We start from the raw sequence: 17706 nt of genomic DNA, 5'->3' as shown, positions 1-17706 counted from the left end.
GACTCAAACAGTTCTTAGCGCGCATGTGTGGGTCGCCCGGAAGGTGCCGCAGGGGCTGCTGGGAGAGGGAGGAGGTCAGGAAGTAAACATTGATGGTCGGCTTCCTTCATGTCCGGCTGTCTTGGGGTCACCAGCGGCGGGACCGGGTAGGGAAATATTGTGAGAACTTGAAGAGGGAGGTGGGTGAGGGTGAAGAACCCCGAGAAGTGGACCAAAGGCTCCTAACTGCTACAAATATCCTCACGAGATTGATGAACGCCAGGTTGAGGAGGGAACGGGGACCTAGAAGGAAGCCGCCGTCCTAGGCCTCAGTCGTAGTACCTGTGCCCAGTCAGACCAGGACTGTGTCTTCAGTGGTTTTTAAAGTAAGAATTATAAGATGCCATTGGGGCTGAACTGTCCAGTACAGTAGCTGTTAACTGTTGTGGTTCTTAAGCACTTGAAATGTTGGCTAGTCTGAATACGTGTAAAATCCATATCAGATTTTAAAGACTTAGTCTTTCTAAGTCTAAACAGATTTTTTCCTATGTTGAAATGATAATATGTTGGGTATATTGGGTTAAATATTGCAAAAATAATTTTACCTGTTTCTTTTTACTTTTCTAGTATGGTTGTGGAATATTTAAAATGACATATAGGGCTGGCGTTATATTTCTCTTGGACAGCGCTGCATTATAGGGTTTTAAGCTTGTGTAGTGGACATAATATGATCAAATTTGTGTTTTGAAAAAATAACACTGCAGTGTGGAAAACTGATTGGAGGGAATTGGAAGAGACTGGTAGGGAAAAGTATTAACACTAAGGTTATTGATAGTAGAAGTAGATGAATTAGAGTGGTATTCAGAAGGTGAAAATAACATTACTTAGTGATGAAATAGGTTTGGGAATTAGCTGGAACACTTATGAAAAGGGATGGATGGTGGTGTCTTTCATCAAGAGAGGGAACAGTGGAAAAGGATTAGATTTCATAGAGAAGATTATGAATTTTTTTTTAGTTGAAGATTATGAATTTGAATTAAGATTTGTTGAGTTCAGGTTTCTCAGAGACATCTAAGTGGAGGTACTTTGAAGTAAGTAATTGGAATGTATTTATTGGAAGCTCAGACAAAAGGTCTGGAGTAGAGAAATAAATTGGAGAGCCAACAGTTGTATATCGTGGCTGTCGAAACCTTGGAAATAGATGAGCTTATCCTCTGGTGGAGTTTAGAGTGATGAAGGAGGCCCCAGGATTGAGCCTTGTGGAATCCAAAATAAAATAACTGGGCAGAAATGGATGAACTTACAAAGGATTCAGGAGAAGCAGTGAGAGGGGTACAAGAAAAACCAGGAGAGTATAGTGTCACATAAGCGAAAGGATAAGAATATAGTAAAAGGGGAAGGAACAGAACTGAAAAATGTCCAGAGGACTAGGCACATTGATAACTTAGTGGTATCTTTGGAGTGGGGGGAGGGGCGTGGGAGGTAAATCAGAATAATTGAGAAGGGAAGCAGAAGATGAGGAAATAGAGACAATGAATATAGGTAAATCTTAAAGCATCCAGTTTTTAAGAGGAACAGAGATAGGACCCTACGTACTTATTAAGGGTTAGTGTGGTAGAAAAGTTTGAGACACATAAGTAGAGAGGAATTAAGGAATATATATGAGAGAAAGAGTCTCGTGAAATTTTAAATACATGTGTATGTCTCTCTTCACTTATAACTTAGAGTTGAGAGAAAAAGTGCAACAGTATATAAAGACTTTTGTGGAGGGGAAAGAGACCTTTCCCTTACAGATACTACGAAGAATAAGACATGAGTTGAAAAATAATTGATATTACAATTACAAAGGTAGCCTATACAGAATCTAAGAATAGAGATATTGTAGTGGGAGGGGAGAGACAGAATATGCTTGTTATCTCTATAATAAAAAACAATTAAAAATAAAATAATTTATATTAGAGTGAAACAATTTCCAACAAAGAAACTAAAAATAGTGATATAACTAAAGGGGGAGGAGAGATGAAGGAAGATAGGGACCTATGTTAGTGATTAATCTTGTATCAGAGCAAGGAGTTAACTAATAATGTCTAGAATATGAAACATTCTGTATAACGCACAGTATGTGTCATTAGAGTGTACTTTTGATAGTTTCACTGGTGAATTCACCAAGGGCAAGTTTATACTAATAGATATTTCTTCCTTTTCATAGAGAAGGCCAGATAACCATGTCAGCTGCAGCCATGGATACAGGTAATGCGGCCACCCTTTCGGGGTCCAAAGAAATGAGTTTGGAGGAACCAAAGAAGATGACCAGAGAGGACTGGAGAAAGAAGAAGGAGCTAGAAGAACAGCGAAAATTGGGTAATGCCCCTGCAGAAGTTGATGAAGAAGGAAAGTAAGTACTTTAATTTTTTTTTGCAAGATCTGTTCAGAATTCAAATTCATGTCTATTTAGTTTACCAATTTCTCATCCTTTGCCTTGACAGGAAGCCATCTTTATCATTTACATCATTTTTCTTTTTATTTATTTTATCAAACTCATATGTATAAGGTTTAGTAATCAAATAATAATGAAGGACTTGTAATGAATAGCTATAGTCCTTTTCAGTTTTCCCACTCTCTGTCCTACTCTACACAAGTGACTATAGTTGACCCTTGAACAACACAGGTTTGAACTGTGTGGGTCCACTTATACTCAGATTTTTTTCAATAACTACGTGCAGTACTACACAATCTGCCATTGGTTGAATCCTCAGATTCCAAACCATGGATACAGAGGTCCGACTGTGCAGCTTGAGCATCTGCAGGTTTTGGTATCTGAGGCAGGTCCTGAACCAGTCCCTCTCAGATAGCAAGGGACGACTGTACTTGTCAGTCTATTTTGAGTTTTTCTGGTTGATACCTCCACATCTCTAAATAACATACCTATACCATTATTATAATCAACTCTAGACATTATTAGTTAACTTCTTGCTCTGATACAAGATTAATCTCACTAACATAGGTCCCTATCTTCCTTCATCTCTCCTCCCCGTTTAGTTATATCACTATTTTTAGTTTCTTTGTTGGAAATTTTTTCACTCTAATATAAATTGTTTTCTTTATTTTTAATTGTTTTTTATTTTAGAGATAACAAGCATATTCTGCCTCTCTCCTCCCAGTACAGTATCTCTATTCTTAGATTCTGTATAGGCTACCTTTGTAATTGTAATATCAATTATTTTTCAACTTCATTCTGTTAAAAAAAATTTTATTTTATTACAGAGACATCAATCCTCATATTCCTCAGTATATTTCTTCAGTGCCATGGTATATTGATCCATCAAAAAGGCCTACTTTAAAGCACCAGAGACCACAGCCAGAGAAACAAAAACAGTTCAGCTCATCTGGAGACTGGTACAAGAGGGGTGTAAAAGAGGTATGTATGCAACCTGTATATATGCATGTGAAAACGGAGATTTTATTTTAAGAACTTAATATAAGAACCTCTAAAGCAATACTATATAAAGTAGAAACAGATTATATGACCTTTTATGTGGTATTAAAATTCACAATACATACTACTTTAGCGTCTATATTTTATAAATTTGATATTGCTGAAGTCTTTAAACCTTCTCATTTATAAAAGTGGAGATTCTAACTGGTTTTCCTCTTAATGAATAAATCATTTCACTAGACAATATAGTAATGAGAGCCAAAGTTGTTTTTAACTTATTCAGATAAATAAAAATTTCCTTGTTTTTCTTTACATCCATCTATAGAATTCCATAACTACTAAGTACCGCAAAGGAGCATGTGAAAACTGTGGAGCCATGACACACAAAAAGAAAGACTGCTTTGAGGTAAGTTCACCTTTGAGAATTTTGGAAACTGTTGTCAGAGAGTCTCTTTCTTTATTCCTGTCAGAGAGCTTCATTCTGTTTTTTTAATTACCTATATTTAGGTACAATTTAAATAAAAATTAATTTGAATGAAATTAGTTTAGCATCATCAAAACTTTTGCTGGAAGACTAAACGATAATTGAATAAACCATAAAGTCCCATGGTATGTTCACATCCACTCTGTAAAGATTATATGAAATTTTCCTCTGGGCTATAGATACTTAGGAAAAGATTTAATCTTATTCTGTTTTCCAGAGACCTAGGCGAGTTGGAGCAAAATTTACAGGTACTAACATAGCTCCAGATGAACACCTCCAGCCTCAGCTGATGTTTGACTATGATGGGAAGAGGGATCGGTGGAATGGCTACAATCCAGAAGAACACATGAAAATTGTAGAAGAGTATGCGAAAGTTGATCTGGTGAGCACAGTTCACTGTTTTCCTGCTATCCTTAAAGAATGTACATTTTGCTGTATCTCTAATTTAGCAACTCTATTTTTTGAGTCTTCAAGCAGTATAAAAATGATGGCATTTTTATTATTGTAGTAGTCGTAAGCCTAATTGAATAGTGAAATAAACAGTGTGCTAGCCCTATTTGGCAGCAATTTCTTTTTATTTCATTCTTGTATTGTCCTTTGCTCCATGACTTAGGTTGCGAAAAATACTGGCAGCATTAGAACAGATTAGTGTCCAAAGCTTTTTCCTTTCTTTTATAAACTCTTGGCCCCCAGACTATATCTTGCCTATGGGCCTGTTTTTTTTTTTTATAAATTTATTTATTTTTTTTTTAGCTGTGTTGGGTCTTCGTTTCTGTGCGAGGGCTTTCTCTAGTTGCAGCGAGCGGGGGCCACTCTTCATCGCGGTGCGCGGGCCTCTCACTATCGCGGCCTCTCTTGTTGCGGAGCACAGGCTCCAGACGCGCAGGCTCAGTAGTTGTGGCTCACAGGCCCAGTTGCTCCGTGGCATGCGGGATCTTTCCAGACCAGGGCTCGAACCCGTGTCCCCTGCATTGGCAGGCAGATTCTCAACCGCTGCACCACCAGGGAAGCCCCTGGGCCTGCTTTATAGTTGTCTCACATAGCATTTCAGGGTGGGGGAAGGGGAAGAGGGTAAGTCGTTTCAGAAAATTGAATTTTATTTTAACTTAACCTAAATTTTTTCTGTTATGATTTCACCTACTCACTCCCATTTTTTAAAAACCATAGTCACATTGCTGTTTTTGGTTTTTTTTTTTAAGTAGAGTTAACATTTAAAATCATGGGACTTCACATAAAAATCTGAATTTTATCTTTTCTTGAACAGTGAAATACGTGGTAATCCTGGGCCAGCCTGGAAGGGTCAGTCATCTGGAGTCAGATGGCACCTCGTCAGCAGGGATTGTTCTCTGCAGTTTACCCCTGCTGGTGTCTAACTCAGTTTACATTAATGCCTGGTTCAAACAGGAGTTTGTAACTCCTGTTTAAATATGGCTGACTGAATCCAACTCATTTTCATTTTCGGTTTTTTGGGGGTTTTTTTTGTTTGTTTTGGGGGTTTTTTTAACTTAATTTTTTTATATAGCAGGTTCTTATTAGTTATCTATTTTATACATATTAGTGTATATATGTCAATCCCAATCTTCCAATTCATCTTGTTTTTTTTTGTTTTTTAATTTAGTTTTTTTTTTTATTGAATGAAAGAGTCATTAAATTCTACAGTGCCTTACAATTTTCAAAAGTTTCACAGACATGATTTCGTATAATCCTATAATAACCCCCCCTTTTTAAAATTTCCTACCCTTCTATTACCCCTCCCCCCTTTCCTCTTCCCATTGGTAACCACTAGTTGTTTCTCTATGAGTGTGCTTCTTTCTTGTTTTATTCAGTAGTTTGTTGTATTTTTTTAGATTCCACGTATAAGTGATATACAGTATTTGTCTTTCTCTTTCTGGCCTATTTCACTTAACATAATGCCCTCCAAGTCCATCCATGTTGCTGCAAATGACAAAATTTCATTCTTTTTTCTATGGCTAAATATTCCATTGTGTATATATATATTCCACACATCTTCTTTATCCATTCATGTTTTTTTTTAATTAATTTTTATTGGAGTATAGTTGCTTTACAATGCTGTATTAGTTTCTGAGGTACAGCAGAGTGAATCAGTTATACATATACATGTATCCACTCTTTTTTAGATTTCCTTCCCATTTAAGTCACCACAGAGCACTGAGTAGAGTTGGGGGGTTTTTTGTTCGTTTAGTTTTTGGCCACACCGCATGGCTTTTGGGATCATAGTTCCCAGACCAGGGATCAAACCCAGCCCCTCGGCAGTGAGAGCGCGAAATCCTAACCACTGGACCACCAGGGAATTCCTTGTAACTCCTGCTCTTTAGGAGCCAGAGGTCTAGAGCTACAAAACATGACCTTGTCCAGTGACCTTTTCTGAAAACAATAAACTTACGCATTTTACGCATATAAAAATTAAATGTTCACTTGACTAAGTAAATTTCAAATGTTTCTTTTTTCTTAGGCAAAACGAACGCTGAAAGCCCAAAAACTCCAAGAAGAATTAGCCTCAGGAAAATTAGTGGAACAGGCTGTAAGTAATAAAAATGATCATTAAAAAAGAATTCAAACTCTTAGTAAACAAAAAATGAAGATTGAAACAAAAAATTCATTTTATATCTCTCCAGTTAGAAAAGATTTTAGGGAGAGAGAAGTGCTATCGAGGGGAAAGAGTAAAACTGACTTGGAGGGTTCATGCGACTATAAATTGATGTAATCATTTAGGAGAGGATATTGCCATAAAACATTTATGTACCTTTTCTGGAATTAAATTAGTAAATCCATCCATCCTAAATTTTTTCTAGTATTCAGAAAAGTCATTATGCACAAAGATGTTCATTGCAGCACTTTTTGCAACAGCAAGAAATTGAAATAGTGTAATAGGGAATTAGTGAAGTGAGCTATCCTTGCTCTGCATGATAGAATGTAAAATGACTTTTATCAGAACTTTGTAACAACACTGGCTAACACTTATATTTTAACGACACATGTAAAATATTACAATATTACCACACAGGGAAGATGACCAGAACACCAGTTCTCATTTAATATAGAATTAGTGAATTTTTCTTTTTATTTATTTATTTTAGTATTTCCCACATTCTCCATAATGAACATGTAATAATTTTATAGCTAGGCAAAAAATTTTCAAACTAACAAAAAAGATGTATTGCAGACAGGATTTTTCCTTTTTTTTTTTCCAGTCAGTCAACTTAACAGAGTATATTATACTTATTAGAGTTGTGAAAATTTCTTTTAACAAATTAATGGCATAAGTAAATAATAAACATTTTCGAGTTGTCGAGTTTAAACTTCTAAAAGGGACCCTTAGCAAGTATAATTACAAAGAAAACACAACTAAGTAAGTTAATCACCAAGTGAGCAGTCACAGAGGCTACCTATCAGGCAGGTTCAAAGCACAAGTTAACAGACAGATAATGTTAAAACCCAGCTCTGCCCCTGGCTAGCTAGGTGGTCCTAGAAAAATTAATTTGCCTCTCTGAGCCTCATTTGATCATCTCTAAAGCAGAGATAACAACATCTACCCAGGCCAGGAGGTTTAGCATACGTATCACAGAGTAAACACTTGGTAATTGGTAGCTATTGTTGTTAATCATTCCCAACTCTGGAAAAAAGAAGAGGGCCTTTTTCTGTTTTTCTAACATACTCTTTGTTGTTGTTTCTTGTAAACATAATTTATTTTCCCAGTAAGCATACTTACTGGGAAAGTAAGTATGAATTTTGCCCATTTGGATACGAAGATTAACTGCATATAGTAGAGCTATGTCTACTATAGAGATTTAGCTGTCTATGTAGCAATATAAATGTCCTTTGTTGAACTAGCAACTTGTAAGAACTCCAAAAAAAATATTTTTTAAAAAAAATTCCCAATTTTGAAGGCACCACATATTCAGAAAAAATACATAGAAAATTATAAAGAAGAAAAATATCCCCTATGTTAACTATTAACATTTTCAAGTAGGCCTTTCAGTGTTCCAGTCCACCCCGGATGTGTGTGATTATCATACAACATGTTTTTTAAATGGATTCATCTTTACATACTCATTTATCACCTACTCCTTCAATTTTACAATATACAGTGCAGTGAGGACTTGTCCTCCATATCATTAAATGTAGACCTATAACGTTTATTTTTATATAAATTCCCATGGTTCAGTAATCAAAATAATTTAAGAAGACAGATGTGCCTCCGTCCACCCTATCTCTAAACCGCACCCCCCATAACCATTTTTATTTTTCTTACAGATCCTTTCAGAGTTTCTTGTGTAAATACAAACAAATACAAATATGTAATCTTACTCCCATCTTTCCCTCTTTTTTTTTTTTTCCAAAAAAAAAAAGGTAGCAAAGTATACGTGTTTTTCTGCACCTTGGACAGAATGACTTTAATGGTTGTTCAGTGTTTATTGAGTGCAATAATTTATATAACCAATCATCTCTTGTTGATTTGTTTTTTCCCAATTATTTGTACAATACACAACACTAGATTCTTATAAGTCTTTATATAATAGACATTTTTTCTTTATGATAAATTCCTAAAAGTGTAATTGTTGATGCACTGAATATGTATATGTAAAATTTGATGACTTATCACTTAGCTAGCATTCAGAAAGCCTGTACAAATTTTTGCTTCCACCAGTATACCATAGAAATATTTTTTTATACACACGTTTCCACATCCTCCCACTAATGGTATAAGGTATTCTTTTGAACTTGTGAAGCCTTTTTAAGACATGATGAAGTACTGAGCACTTTGCTCTTGGCATTTTGTGGAGTTAGAGAATATCCTGACCAACTGCTAAAGAAGAAAGTGTCTTTGAGGCAAGGATTTCGCATGCTTCTTAAATCACAGCGTGTTGTCACCTGAGTAGATTTCTTCATTGCCTAAATTTTACAAAGGCTGTTTTGGCTCTAAAGATACTTATTACATGATCCTGGTAACTTTTCTTTTTGGCCTTAATAGAAAAACAGTGAAGTTTAATGAAAATGTTATGTCTGAAGATGAACACATATGAAATGAATATTTATTAGGTATACTGATCAACTTAATCTTTCTATTATGTTTGTGTGATTATAGTCCTATCATCAATGAAAATTTTGGATTTGTAGACAGCCTAATAAAATTATTCACAATGACATACTTGTATTAAAAACTTATGTGCTCACTACAAGTGAGAAATATGAGAATTTGTTCAGTTAAATTTGTTATATTATTTTAACTATGTTTTTAAAGTGTTAAATAATCAGTTGATTCAGTGGAATACAATTACAAATTCATTTCCTTCTTTCGTGACACAGAATTCTCCAAAACACCAGTGGGGAGAAGAGGAACCAAATTCTCAGACGGTAGTAAATATATGCCCTATCTGGATATATATTAAATTTTTAAATTTCTGATGGCTAATATTAATAGTAATATATAATTCATAATAATAATAGGTTTAAAGAACAGTGAGTAAGGGTTTGGTTAAAGGGAAAACAAGAACTAGATGCTGCTCTTTTCTTAAAAAATTTTTTTCCTCTCTCTTCCTCTTTCAGGAAAAAGATCATAACAGTGAAGATGAGGATGAAGATAAATATGCAGATGATATTGACATGCCTGGACAGAATTTTGACTCTAAGAGACGAATTACTGTCCGGAATCTCAGGATTCGAGAAGATATTGCAAAAGTAATAAGCCTTGCCAACTCAACATACATATTCAAAAAATATTTGTCTTCCCAGCCTAAATTTTGTCTACTAATATGGTATCTCGGTAGTATATGGGCAATTTAGTGAGTCATTCCAAGATTAGGTGTCATTCCAGTTTTCTTTATCTTCACCTGTACCCCAGACATGCACACATACATTTAATTGACTCCTCCTGCTAGTCTGCTGAAATCTTCTTTGATGAAAGTAAACATTAACACAGTCTTAAAATATTTTTTTCCTTCTAGTATTTGCGGAATTTAGATCCAAATTCTGCTTACTATGATCCCAAAACTAGAGCGATGAGAGAGAATCCCTATGCCAATGCAGGAAAGAATCCAGATGAGTAAGTACCAAGTTCAATGTAAAGATTTCAAGGGAGGGGAGGGGAGCTTTTATTCATAAACCACAATCTGAATTAAAATGAGCATCACCTATGGTCAGGTCAGAAAAGAATTTCCTTAAAGAAATCAGTCTCTGAAACAGTTTTTTTTTTTTAATTTGTGTTTACAGAGTGAGCTACGCGGGGGATAACTTTGTTAGATACACAGGTGATACCATTTCAATGGCTCAGACACAATGTAAGTGTTTTCTCTATGTCAAGGTATTTTATATCAGCTCATAAGAAATTTGGGGGCATTTTTTAAAGCTTGTTTCCAAGAAGCATGAAAACAATGTAGGTGACAGCTCATTACGATGTTTTTAATTACCCTAGTGTTCGCTTGGGAAGCCTATGACAAAGGGTCTGAAGTGCATCTGCAAGCTGATCCTACAAAACTAGAGCTGTTGTATAAGTCCTTCAAAGTCAAGAAAGAAGACTTCAAAGAACAGCAGAAAGAAAGCATCCTGGAAAAGGTAATTTTGACCAGACTGCTAAAGGAAAACATTCCTTAAATAGAAATTACCAGTTAATAAACATTTGATTTACATTTGGAATACAATATACAGTTCATTGTAATCCATCGGGATTAGTCCTGTCCTTCCACTGATGCAATCAATTTTGGCATTAGATACTGATACAGTATCAGTGTAGCTATATCAGTGAGCTTTTGCAGCAAAACAAATCACCTCAACATGTAATAGTTTAAATAAACATTTCTTATTTCTCACCATTTTGTATGTCAGCTGGGTTTCCTGGTCTGAGTCTGCCTATCTGAAGCTGGATGATCTAGAATGGCCTCACTTTGGTTTCTAGCAGTTAGCAGTCCTCATCTGTCCTGAGAAGGCCTCACCTGGAACATCTCTTCTCTGCCCCACATGGGTTCTTATCCTCTGATAGGTTAGCTCAGCTTCTTAACATGGCATTCTCAGGATACCAGAAACTAGCAACAAAGTGTGCCCCAGTGCACAAGTGTTTTTCAGGTCTTTGCTTACATCATATTTGCCAGTGTTCCATAGGCCAGAACAAGTAGCGTGGCCAGGCCCAGATTCAAAGGAAGGAGCAGCAAAGTCATGTGGCAAATGGGCATGCATACAGGATAAGGGGAGTTTTATGAGCATTTTGTAATCTACGACACTCAACACATGAATAGCAATTGAGACATCTTTTATTTGCCTTTGAAAATTTGGTGACATTTTTTTCACTGTGTTTTGTATAACAAAGCCCATGAAGAATAGTCCTCTAATCTTTCTGATTGGAAATAAACCCTTCAGTAGAGATTTGAATGCAAATCTTTGTAAAATGTGTTTAATAATGTTCAATGTCCTTTTAGTACGGTGGCCAAGAACACTTGGATGCCCCTCCAGCTGAACTGCTCTTAGCTCAGACCGAAGACTACGTGGAGTACTCAAGACATGGGACAGTCATCAAAGGACAGGAGCGGGCTGTTGCCTCCTCCAAGTACGAGGAGGATGTGAAGATCCACAATCATACGGTATGTGTTGAACCAGAATTATTTTTGTGTCCTTGTTAGCATTTTGCTCTGGATTGTATTTTTCATTAGTAAGTCATTGTTGTGTTTCGTTCTGTTTTCTGCATTTTAACTTTGTCTTATTTTTTAATACAATTTTTAAAGGTTATACAGCATTTACAGTTATTACAAAATATTGGCTATGTTCTCCGTGTTGTACAGTACATCCCTGTAGTCTGTCTTACACCCAATAATTTATACCTTCCACTCCCCGACCCCTATATACTGCCTCTCCCCTCCTCCCCACTGGTAACCACTAGTTTGTTCTCTATATCTGTGAGTCTGCTTCTTTTTTTGTTATATTCACTAGTTGTATTTTTTAGATTCCACATGTCAGTGATATCATACAGTATTTGTCTTTCTGTGTCTGACTTATTGCACTTAGCATAATGCCCTTTGAGTCCGTCCATGTTGCTGCAGATGGTAAAATTTTGTTCTTTTTTATGGCTGAGTAGTTTGCCATTGTATATATGTGCCACATCTTTATTCATTCATCTGTTGATGGACATTTAGTTTGCTTCCATATCTTGGCAATTGTAAATAATGCTACTATGAACACTGTGGTGCATGTATCTTTTCTAATTAGTGTTTTTGTTTTTATTAGATATATACCCAGGAGTGGAAATGCTGGGTCATATGGTAGTTCTATTTTTAGTTTTTTGAGAAACCTCCATACTGTTTGCCACAGTGGCTGCACCAATTGCTGTTTTATGGAATTTTCCCAAAATGTGAAAGAATACTATTATTTTCACTCATATACCCACCATCTAGATTCAAATTTTTTTTTACAGATTGCCATATACACTTTGTCTAGAAGAGTGTGTGTGTCTAACTGTATATTTTTTTGACTGAAACATTTGGAAATTACAGATATGACATTTCATCCATAACACTGTATCATGTATCCTAAAATTAAGGATGTTCTCCTATATAACTACATTACTATTATCACACTTCAGAAAATTGACATTAATGCCTTAATATCACCTAATCTCTAGTCCTTAATCACATTTTCCAAAATATACCCCAAAATGCCTTTAAATAGCTGTTTGGGTTTTTTTGGTTGGAGTGGGGATAGTTGTTTTGTGCGTGAGTGTGAGACACAGAATCCAGTCACAGCTTACATTTATTTTGATTGTTATTTGGTTGTTATCTCTCTTTTTTCTAGCATGTATCTCCCCTTTTTCATGACAGTGACCCTAACAGATCATGCCAGTTATCTTGTAAACTGTCTCATATCCTGTATTTGACTGGTTCCTAGTGATATCATATAACTTATTCCTGTATTCCCTGTATTTCCTATAAACAGGAATTCAGATCTAAAGGCTTGATTAGATATAAGTTAAATATTTTGACAGGAGCACTTCATAGGTGATACAGTATATGTCATATTGCATCGCATGATAAAGCATATAATTTGCTGTACTTTAAGTACCCAAACTACACTTGTCTCTCTAAATAAGAGCCAAAAACCTCGCCACCTAATAGGAGCTAGGCCAGTAATCATAGATGAGAGAAATGAGCCAGGCAAATTTTATAAACTAGAGAACACAAGCCCTGTCTAATAGGGGCATCCACTGGTCAGCAACAGCCAATTATTGACAAGTGGGAATGTGGGCCCAGAATTTCCCAGTCCTCAATTTTTCAAGAGAAGTCAGATAGCCTAAATTTTTTAATTTTGGGGGGGCACAGAATGTAAGACAGTTGTAACCACACCTTCTCCCTGTTAGCTAGCCCTAGTATCCCCATAATTTTCCTCCTTTTATCACCAGTATATAAGAATAACCAACAAGGACCTACTGTATAGCACAGGGGACTATAGTCAATATTTTGTAATAACCTGTAAGAGGAAAGAATCTGAAAAAGAATATATATATATATATATATATATATATATATATATATATATAAAACTGAATCACTGTGCTGTACACCTAAAACTAACATGACATGGTAAATCAACTATACTTCAATTTTTAAAAACAATCAAATTAATTAATGATAGAATTAACAAAAAAAAAGAAAGAAAAACAGTATATGAGAGACCCTAGTTTCAGGTTCATTTTTTATTTATTTATTTTTTTTTTAAATGTACATTTATTTATTTATTTATTTTTGTCTGCGTTGAGTCTGTTGCTGTGCGCGGGCTTTTCTCTAGTTGCGGCGAGCAAGGGCTACTCTTCAGTGCGGTGCGCGGGTTTCTCATTGCGGTGGCTTCTCGTTGCAGAGCACAGGCTCTAGGCACGCGGGCTTCAGTAGTTGTGGCACGTGGGCTCAGTAGCTGTGGCTTGCGGGCTCTAGAGTGCAGGCTCAGTAGTTGTGGCACACGGGCTTAGTTGCTCTGCGGCATGTGGAATCTTCCCAGACCAGGGCTCAAACCCGTGTCCCCTGCATTGGCAGGCAGATTCTCGACCACTGCGCCAGCAGGGAAGTCCTTCAGGTTCATTTTTAAATAACCTCTCTGTCTCTCTGCAGCATATCTGGGGCTCTTACTGGAAAGAAGGCCGATGGGGATACAAATGCTGTCACTCTTTTTTCAAGTTTTCCTATTGTACTGGAGAAGCTGGGAAGGAGACTGCTGTAAGTAATTGTCCTCTAGTGCTTAAAGGTGAACAACAGCCAAAGCTCTTAAGTCAAAATTTGTATGAAACATATATTTTTATGTTTCAAATTCTAACTTTTTCTTAGATGACTGGTAACTATGACTCTCAAGTTAGATTACATATATTTTTCCACAGAATTCAGAGGAGTGTATTATAAATGATACAATTGGAGAAGAATCTGTGAAAAAACCTCAGACCCTCATGGAGGTAAGTCCATGATCAGTTGTCCTGAATTTTTAAGTCTTGGAGGGAGGACTTTAAAACTTGTGCTAGAACTTTGTTTTTGCATTAACAACACTATATTTGCATCCTCCCAATCAGATGCATCAGGAAAAACTAAAAGAGGAGAAAAAGAAGAAAAAGAAGAAGAGGAAGCATCGAAAGAGCAGTTCAGAGAGTGATGACGAAGAAAAGAAACATGAAAAATTGAAAAAGGTACTTTGTGAAGGCTAAATAAATAGTAAAAGTGACCGCAGCATTCTTTATTTGTAGGGACCTTAGGAAATTATCTAGTCCTATTTACAAGGTCATTTTAAAAATGAGCAAATGAGCCCCTAGTCTGGGTGATTTGCTCAGGTCACCTACCAGTTGTAGAATACGAATAGAGATTTTGTGTGTCTCGGTATAGCCTGCTTCTTGAACTGTTTGTTGAATATCACTAATGCACAGAAGAAAAATGCTTGGTATAGTTGTTATTTTAGAGTTACGACATGTTCCCCAGAGAGACTTGCCATCTGGCTCTATAATTTGTAAGTTTCAGCAAGTCTTGGGAAAAGTCGGAATTGCAGTCTCCACCAAAAAGCATCAGTTGCCGGCTTCTGTCAGTAAAATAAACCTCATTCAATTTTCGTTGTTAAATAAAATTTCTTTGAAATTTCATTGAAAATGTCATAGAATGTTTTGTGGCCAAATAGTGATTAGTTGTAGCTTGACAGCGAAAGGGCTGACTCCCAAGCTCTTCCAGGCAATCTAGGTTTTTGATGTAGTAGTTCATACTCAGTGGGGTCTTCTGGTACTCTACCACTTTTGAACAAAAGAGATCTGATGTAGAGCCATGGTACTCATGTCTTTCTTCTCACTATAGGCACTGAATGCAGAGGAGGCCCGTCTTCTTCATGTCAAGGAGCTCATGCAGATTGATGAGAGGAAGCGGCCTTACAGTAGCATATATGAAACTCGGGAACCCACTGAAGAGGAAATGGAGGCCTACAGAATGAAACGTCAGAGGCCAGATGACCCCATGGCCTCCTTCCTCGGACAGTAGTAACTGGTCACAGATGGTCACCGAAGATAGACTCTGCTGATACATTCTTTTAGATTCTTGCTGATGATTATCAATAGAAAAATCTGTATCTACTCTCCTTGCTGCCTGACTTTAAAGCATCCAGAAGACTTATAGTAAATTCATTCCTTTCCACACTGAAGAAACAGAGAAGAAAAAAAAGCGGTACATTAAGTGCAGATTAAGATTTTATTTCCAATTTTATATTAGTGATGTGGAAAAAGGTCTTGGCTCTCCACCTATCACAGATATCTTAACATTTATTTATTAAGTTTCAAACTTTATTTCCTCAATTTTTATGGCCCTTTATGTAGTGTTAGCACTCATTTTGAAGGCAGTTAGTTACTCTTTCTCAAAACAAGGGCTTCATTTTTTTTAAATTAGTAGTAACTATAACTGTAGTTATTTGATAATCATTTCTTCTTGCCTTCTCAGATTTTTCTGATCTAAAGCTAATATCCTGTCTTGAGCTCTGGGTTACTGAAAGGACTGTAGAACGTGTGAAAACTTTATCCCTGATGTCAGTCTGTGTAGTAATAATTCTGTTTTCCACTTGGTTATAAAATTTTGATTTTCAGAACATTTCCTTGTACCTTATACTCAGAACTAAATGCGTTAGCCTTTGCATGGAAAAAAAACTATTTTCTCACCCTTGAGTCAGTGTTAGTACTAGGTCTTTTACCATTCCGGACATGAGTGTTTAGACGCAGAAATCCTTTTCTTTAGCACAGAGGATATGGTCTGTGATACTAATTGCTGTTTTAATTGTGATTGCCTTTATATAACAGTCATGAATATTAGATTTTTAAAAGATTGTAGAATATCTCTTGTACCTAATCTTCATAGCCAGCAGGTGTCTCTGTAAAATTTGCAAAAAAGCAAAACCTGAAGTTGAAGGTTTCTTCAAAGAATTACAAGTATAGCTTGTAGGGCTATTAGTAACTGAGATCACCACGATTTTTAGCCTTCTTCTAAGAACACTGTGAAGATAGTACTGACAGTGAGAGTGGGATCAGTGAAAACAGCCTGTTTAAAACCCCTGACACAAGGATATTGACTTTTAACAGCTCACTGGCTTTTCTAAACTACCAAAACCCACTAGAATATTGCATTAAGTTAGCATCTCAGAAATAGTGCTGGTGGGAGAGTAACTGAATCAAATTGTCAAGTTCTGTGGATATACATGGTATCTAGATTCAGACCAGTATGAAATTAAAACAGCAATGCAAATACATCGAATTCTTACCTACTTTAAGAATGTCAAAAATTGACGTTTTCATATTCCTACCTTAACATAGGATGTTGGTTCAACATAGTCTGATATTAGTGTCTATTTTGTATTTTATTTATCTTTTGTTAATAAAGATATATAACTGAGAATACTTAACTGTGAGTGGTTTGTAGCATTATTTCAAATATTTGGGGACTTCCCTGGTGGTCCAGTGGGTAAGACTCCACGCTCCCAATGCAGAGGGCCCAGGTTCGATCTCTGGTCAGGGAACCAGATCCCGCATGCATGCCGCAACTAAGAGTCCACATGCCACAACTAAAGATCCCGTGTGCCGCAACCAAGACCTGGCACAGCCTAAATAAATAAATAATATTAAAAAAAAAAAAAAAAAAACGAATACCTGGCAGAAAAGTGATCTATAGGACTGGCAGGAAGCCTGGCTTAGCTTCTGTGCATTTGAATTAGAAAATTTCAGGAGGGACTTCCCTGGTGGTCTAGTGGGTAAGACTCCATGCTCCCAATACAGGGGGTCTGGGTTCGATCCCTGGTTGGGAAACTAGATTCCACATGCCGCAACTAAAAAAAAAGATCCTGCATGCCGCAACTAAAGATCCCGTGTGCCACAACTAAGACCCAGCACAGCCTAAATAAATAAATAAAATATTTTTTTTAAACAATTTCAGGACTCTTTAAAAAAATGTGTCACCTAACATTTCTGGGCTTCTGTTCCCTCTTCTGTGAAACCTAATTTACTCTGATTTTAGGAAGAATTCTATAATATATGAAATCATGTCTTATTTCTGTTTCCTTTTGGATAAAAGATAACATCTAGGACATTACTCAAGATATGAACTTTGATTTTATTATCTCAATTATAACTGCCTTTTGAGTGCTGGAACTATGTAATGTAATTTTCACATGTTATCTCCTCAAAAGAATTTCATGGGGTGAGTAATGGATGATATCCATATTTCACAGTAAGCATAAGGACTTAATGAGTCCAGATGGTTTGCTCAGGTCCTAACAGTAAAAAGTGTTGGGGCCAGAACATAAACCCAAGTCT

The 17706-nt window shown here is 36.3% G+C and overlaps 1 protein-coding gene across 2 annotated transcripts; it reads left to right on the top strand.

The window, feature by feature from the left end:
- The first annotated feature begins 40 nt into the window (after positions 1-40).
- SLU7 (SLU7 homolog, splicing factor) lies at positions 41-16799 on the top strand. 2 transcript variants are annotated; one of them, XM_007171432.2, is made up of 16 exons: positions 41-146; positions 2189-2374; positions 3244-3397; positions 3741-3821; positions 4117-4281; positions 6373-6441; positions 9228-9275; positions 9468-9599; positions 9866-9963; positions 10131-10198; positions 10333-10472; positions 11330-11491; positions 14003-14107; positions 14266-14337; positions 14452-14565; positions 15215-16799. In XM_007171432.2, exons 1-16 carry the CDS (start codon positions 109-111, stop codon positions 15392-15394), a joined length of 1812 nt encoding a protein of 603 aa, XP_007171494.1. In that variant the 5' UTR covers positions 41-108; the 3' UTR covers positions 15395-16799. The 2 variants fall into 2 exon arrangements, with proteins under 2 accessions (XP_007171494.1, XP_007171495.1); XM_007171433.2 differs by having other exon boundaries at positions 69-365.
- Positions 16800-17706: the final 907 nt, after the last annotated feature.

Source organism: Balaenoptera acutorostrata, chromosome 2, assembly GCF_949987535.1.
Source record: "Balaenoptera acutorostrata chromosome 2, mBalAcu1.1, whole genome shotgun sequence".
Classification (NCBI taxonomy): Eukaryota; Metazoa; Chordata; class Mammalia; order Artiodactyla; family Balaenopteridae; genus Balaenoptera; species Balaenoptera acutorostrata.
The sequence above is the reverse complement of the archived record's forward strand: the minus strand, read 5'-3'. Positions and strand labels throughout refer to the sequence as shown.